The 6,800-nt window shown below is 40.5% G+C and overlaps 1 protein-coding gene across 1 annotated transcript in view; it reads left to right on the forward strand.

Annotated features, from left to right (window-relative positions):
• Positions 1-229: 229 nt before the first annotated feature.
• stra6l (STRA6-like) overlaps positions 230-6,800 on the forward strand; it is a gene marked incomplete at both ends in the record, with an annotated part of 15,770 nt that continues 9,199 nt past the window's right edge. The window contains 5 exons of the mRNA XM_080759117.1: positions 230-253; positions 3,006-3,077; positions 3,641-3,741; positions 4,141-4,271; positions 6,419-6,539. Of these exons, the coding sequence (XP_080615243.1) occupies positions 230-253; positions 3,006-3,077; positions 3,641-3,741; positions 4,141-4,271; positions 6,419-6,539 (449 nt within the window). The remainder of the gene's footprint in view (positions 254-3,005; positions 3,078-3,640; positions 3,742-4,140; positions 4,272-6,418; positions 6,540-6,800) is intronic.

Genomic DNA, 6,800 nt, shown 5'->3' on the forward strand with positions numbered 1-6,800 from the left:
ATAATGACGCCCCGAACTTTGGAAGCCAGGTCGAAAGTGGTTATCTCATCTCCCATGAGACTGATTCACGCACTATAGTCCTGAGAACGGAGCAGCTGTGTACATAATTATACTCACTGCCTGTGGACACACAGGGTACAGTCGTTGGCATAGGTGTTGCCATCGCTGCCACACACAGGAGCAAGATTGAGAGGACATGCCATGATCTCTTCATCCATGTCAGGGCAAGATGGCTGCCAAGCACAACCATGTGGTATGACGGAAGGAAAATTACAACATTAATAATAATACTAGTCCATACCTGTGCGGTCTTAAGAACTTTTCACTACGGATTCTCAGGGTGACATATTTTTGAATTAATCCGGGTCAACTTGCAGTACATAATATGAAATGGGTGATCTTGTCTTTTAACCCATTTCAACCTGAGGCCGATTCTTCTAAATTCTAACAGTTTTCTGAAAAACTCATGTTTCTATGTCAGTGGTGCTCAACCTTTTCCATATCAAGGACCCCCAGATTTATCTGTATTTGGCCGCAGACCCCCATCTGAAAATATGTAGTTTCATGGACCCCCCAGAAGCAAAGGTATGAGTTAAAACGTTCATTGTGAACGAATATATTCAAAGATTTGCGCCACATTTTCACGATTTTTCAATAGCTAAAGTATAACGACTTAACGACATTAAAGGATTTATCACCTTTCTCACATCACCAGATTTGTCCTCTGCATCTGTGAAACAAGCACATTATGGATGAGGCCACTTCAATATTGATTACATGAGTCCGTACACAAGGCTAACATATTAAACAACCATATAAGAACTGTCATTTATATCATACTTAATACGGTATGTAAGGGAAAGTCGAAAGGATCTTGTCATTTTATATTTTTGCATTGGCTAATAAAAAATAACAGATGTACAACCTCACAGTGCGTCACTTCATGTCACACTGCGAGCTTGTACATATTTTGACAAGAGTGTGAGAGTGAGAACTACTGGTTTAGAAGGCCTTAATGGGTTAAAGGTGCTGTACGGTTTATTGTTAAAGTAAAAGCTCTTCACTTAAATAGCAAGTAATCATTGCTATGGAGTGTTTGTTCAGTAACAGCAGTAACAACCATGTTTTCATTTTCAGGTGGGTTACAAATTTTATCCGATCAGGACCTCATTTATCTTCCAATCCATTTCCAATTTGGTCTCCTATACTTGTTTAATCACTTCAAATTTCACTTGAGTGCCATAGAATTCCCTCCCCTTGACCTGAAGGTTGAGAGACCCCTGTTACTGATCAATCACTATATATAACGTTTGCTATGAGAATATAGAGGCATTTAACACTTATTTAAATCATGTTAAAACATAAAGATGTTTTATCTGTTACCTGCAGCTGTGAGGATGAGCAGGAGACCCAACAAAAGCACTTTAGCAGTCATCGTGTTCCAAGTGTCTGTCCTCCTTAGCACAGAAAGCAAGCTACAGTCTGCAGTATCTGTGGGAATGCAACAGCTGAGAGGCACACAGGCTCACATCTGCCTACAGTACACAGATGCTTGCCATGCACGCATCCACATACAAACAACATTGGTCTCGCGCATGCGCACACCTTTACTTTTTTCATTTTTACTTTTGACAAACTCAACTGACCAATTTCAGTTGGTTTTGAATGTTGTTTCAGTGCCTTTTTTGCAAATAAACTTTGTCACGCATGTTTGCACCAAAGAACACCTTGTTGGGGATTTATACTCCAGCCAAACAGATGTGCTCCTTTGTCTCTCTTTTCTGATTAGAATGTGTTGCTCTCAATGCTTTGGAGGGAGGTGAATGGTCGTTTGGTTATCGTCTGTCAGAGAGCTCACTGTTTACAGTTCCAATACTGAGTAACTGGTAGTCGATTTTGTGTGTGTGTGTGTGTGTGTGTGTGTGTGTGTGTGTGTGTGTGTGTGTGTGTGTGTGTGTGTGTGTGTGTGTGTGTGTGTGTGTGCGTGTGTGTGTGTGTGTGCGTGTGTGTGTGTGTGTGTGTGTGTGTGTGTGTGTGTGTGTGTGTGTGAGAGATATTCAAGAAGTTAGGAGAGGGAGAGAAGAGAAAGCTAATAAAGACAGAGGAAGTAATAAACGGATTACACCTGGGGTCAAGGGTCAGCTGTATGAGTCACATGTTTAGAAACAGGAAAAGGAGAACAGTTCCACACACAGTGCCATAGCATAACAGGCTGAAACACCACTGTCCTTGATGAGGACACATCAAAAAGGGTGAGTAAGGACTGTGCCAAATTCTTATCCAAAACTGTGAGATAGCAAACTGTTATGTCTTTTACCATCGGCAGCAGTTTACGATTTTGCAAATCATTGTAAAGTTCATCATCACGATCATGTTGTGAGGCTGTGAGCTCTAAGCTCTGAAGGGGGCAGGAGGCTTTGTAAACATACGTACAAGAAGTGTAGTGGGAACGCATGAGGTGGGGAGATGTTCAGTTTCATAATATAGACTATGGATTCAAGACATTCCACAGTACACATGTACAGTAAATGACCTGCTGTATTACTGTTCTATGTACTGTACTACTGTTCTATGTATGTAAATGACCTGCTGTATTACTGTTCTATGTACGGCACTTGGATGGATTTACGTATAAGCCTGTTGTTGACAGCTGTCCCGGAAATGACCCAACATAATGTATAATATAATATAATATAATATAATATAAAGATAATCTTTTTTCTCCAAGCAACCATCAGGACAAACAAATAACATGATACATAAACCAATCACACAATCAACTGTAGTTAAATGGTAAATGGTGCATTTATATAGCGCCTTTATCCAAGGCGCTTCACATAGATTGTGCATTACATTCAGGTTGGCCTCGGGAGCAGTGCCCAGGATTACACTTACACAAAATGGGTTACAAAAATCGTGGGATAAAAAAATATATATATGGCTAGTTTAATACTTAGAGAAGCACTATTTGAGATATTATGAAATCATGCTGTGTGCTCCAATAGGATTCCATGGAAGCCACCTGTCACAATGGAATCTCCATGGACCTCTTCCTGCATCTGTCCATCATCCCAGCAGTAAGTCAAGTTCAAACCTTTAACCACTTAAACCATGGTTGAGTGTATGTATTTGTATTGTATGTATTGTAGTGTATTTTATGTTTTTGTGGCTATTGTGTTTGTAAATCAGTGGACCATGACACAGCTTAACACAAGTATTCTTTACTTTCAAAACCAGAGTAAATATAACAACAAGGGCAGAAGCAGCAGCATCACATCATCTGTTGTATAAGAGACTGGAGTAAACGATCCCAGATAATCCCCCCAATCATCACAGGCATGCAGGAACATGCAATGAGTGCAGCACCATCGAACAGCTGTCAGTCAGACATAACAGTGGCGAAAGCTTTCACTGGAAATCGACAGTACAAGCTGTGAGCTTGTCGATCTGCGATCTTCTGCAAAAGCCACAACAATGATGCTGGGATTTTTGTGGTTAAATCATACACTTCATTGACTATATACTGCTCCAAGCAAGTGGACTCAACTACCTCTCCTCAGCTATTAGTAAAGTCTATCTTTGTGTGTTTTGGTAACTTTTTGCAGAGCATTATTATTAGTATTTTGCTGTTGTCTTCCAGGTGGTGATTGTCCTGGCGTTGTCGTTCCTACAGACCCGTGCACGCCGGCTGCCTGTTGACCACAGGCTGCCGTTCCTGGAGGGGCGCTTTGGAGTCGTCGTGTGAGCATGAACATTCTCTCTCACAATACAATGCTGGGAAATGTTTTTATATGCTTTCAATCAAATCTACAGAACCTACTGTGTAGACCAGTGGTTCTCGAACTTTTTAAATACAAGGACCCCCCCAAATGAATCTATTTGGCCAAGGACCCCCATCGGAAAATAGTGTTCCAGATAAAATAAAAGCAGACCTACAAGAAAAACATCTGCTATTTTCAAATAGCCATCAGCCAGGGTATATAGGTTTAAAGTGGTTAAACTGCTTTTGATTAACTGCTATATTGACGTTAATCTTGCTGGAAAGATTCCGAGCCCCATTTTGAGAACCATTGACCTACACCATTCAAAGTTTGTGTGCTTGTGTTGTGTTACAGACATGTGCTGTGTTGTGTATTTTAGGCCTCTAGACACCATCGGCAGCCTCAGTAACCGCTGGTCTTATGGGTTTGCGTTTGGTGCCGTGTCCTCCAGTGTCCTGCTGCTGTTCTCTGAGCGCTACATCCCCTTCCATGTCCCGCCCTGGGCTAGAGGTACTGGACAGCAGTGTTTCCCAAAAACTGGGTCGGGACCCATTTGTGGGTTACGGACAGATTTGTATGGATCCCTTTATTTTTTGTTTCCTACATTTTGTCTTTAAAGGTGATATAGGCAAGTTTCCAGTGTTTGTACACAGAATTGATCGAGTGTTTCCAAACAAATTAAAATCTAGCTCCACCCCCCTCCCCCCGTCATTCTATTGGCTGAGCCAGGTCACTTCAGGCTATGGGGTTGTTGTTGCTGCTGGGAGGGACGCTATGGATATTGCGCTCGTATGGCTAAATATGACATTAAAAAATTATGAATTTCTATCGATATCATAGTTACAACAATGACATTGAGTTGACATGTTTTTTTAAGGGTAACTGTAGCGTAATCACAATATCACAAGACTGACACGACGAGTCCCGCAAATGAGGAAGTAGGCTAGAGCAGACTCACTGGCTCTCAATTCAATTATCTTTCATTTGTAATCGTGCATATAAAACATATTGCCCCTCAAATGCCCCAGCCACTACAGCATCGTTCATGTGAACTACTTTGTCCACGGTTATTCATCGCTATGATGATCAGCGACGGCTTGTCACCGTTGGCGAGCACGGGTTGAATGCAAGCTTCAAGCCGGCCGGACCACCAAACCATGCGCTATACATAGCGATTCTCATAATTTCAACAGGCTTACATATTACATCATAAACATACTATTTCACATGAACAATGGTGAAACTAAGATATGGGGATAATATTATACTTGCAAATTTCAAGTATAATATTATCCCCATATCTTAGTTTCACCAATGCGATTTCATTGCAAGTTGCAATGAAATCGCATTGCGTTTTCATTATAATACTGCTGGGTCGAACACACAGACACAGTCACAGTCTCGCGCTGCAATTGGCTAAGACTCCGCGTCACCCCCCACACAGACCCTCCTCCCAACACGACGCTTCCGTCCCGCGACATAAACAACAGTGGATATAAACAGATACAAACACATAGAGGGAGACAAAGGGAGAGTGTATGTCTACAGGGCAGCAGCTCAGCATCAAAATATAGGGGAAGATAGAGGGAATAAGGCCACAAATATAGATAGATAAATATGTTGATTTTTGGCTGAAAACTTGCCTATATCACCTTTAATGATTATTTTTTCAAAAATATTTTCAAAAGAAAATTCCAAAAAAGCAAATATTTTCATGAATTAAAAACAAAAGTCAATGATTTTTTCCCCCAGTAATTGTATGAAGAAATGAACGAAAAATCTAAGAAATTCCATAAATTAGAAAAACAAATGTTTAAAAAGTAGTGGAAATAGCCGATCTACAAGCTCACAAGATCCACATCACAGGCTTTGCTGGTTGCTCCTCAGACAAAGCGAATAACCAAAGGCGATCGAGCCTTTGCAGGTTTTGCCCCCCTATAGGCTATGGAATGAGCTTCCACTCCACCTAAGAACTGTGGATTCTGTGGACATTTTCAAAGGACTGTTGAAAACTCACCTTTTTTAACAGGCCTTTCCATCCATAGCCGGCCTGGTTAAATGTTGATTGCTTTATTTTTACTCTACTTTTTCTATTTTGTCTTACTTTATTAGTGATTTAGTTCTTGACTTGTTTTATTGACTATTGACTTGTTTTAATTTTATTGTTGTTAAAGCACTTTGTGACTGTGATTGTCTGTGAAAGGTACTCTATAAATAAACTTTACTTACTTACTTACTTACTTACTTACTTACTTACTTACTTACTTACTTACAAGGTGGTGCAAAGCGTGTCTCTAGCCTTGTAGTAGTTTTTAGAAGGCATGTTTAGAGTCTTTTTGGCTTAACTCAATCAAGGCTCATACATAGTCTGGATTCTCGGTGGTTAGGTGACCACTGAACTACAACATGACCACCACCGGATCGGTGCAGGTCACCTCGCCACCGAAGATCCAGACTATGTATGAGCCTTCAGTGCCACAGGACGCCTTTGGACGCCTCTTTTTTAATTTTATTTGTATTATTCGGTGTGCAGGTGATGACATGACATGCACAGTAGAATTTTATTTTATTTCTTTTATTTATAATGGGCTTCCAACTGGTGTCCACCAGGTGGCACTGAATGAGTTTTAATGATGATGTTATTTTTTTGCATGTAGCCATAGTGTACCTGGTTGGAGCGTTGGAGATTGGCTTGGTTTACTTCCCTTTCTTTGCCTGTCTGTCCACTCCATTCAGAGGGGTTGGAGCAGTGCTGGGAATACTCTACACTCTGCCCTGGTAATCATGTTTATTTGAGCTACTTTCAGTTTACTTTACCTGAGTATTTCCCATTATCTACTGCACTTCATCGCAGAGGCAGATATTGTAATTTGTGGTCCACTACAATAATTTGAAGACTTTAAAATACTAGTTACTTTGCAGATTTAAATTATTATGGGGATAAGGGAATAGATAGATTCATCATGCAATCAGGTTATACTAGGAAAAATATTTTTTTCTACAGATAGGCCTATAGTGTTACAATGATGTTTTATGTGA

The sequence above is a fragment of the Protomyctophum bolini genome, assembly GCF_963924005.1.
Source record: "Protomyctophum bolini genome assembly, chromosome: 3".
Taxonomy (NCBI): Eukaryota; Metazoa; Chordata; class Actinopteri; order Myctophiformes; family Myctophidae; genus Protomyctophum; species Protomyctophum bolini.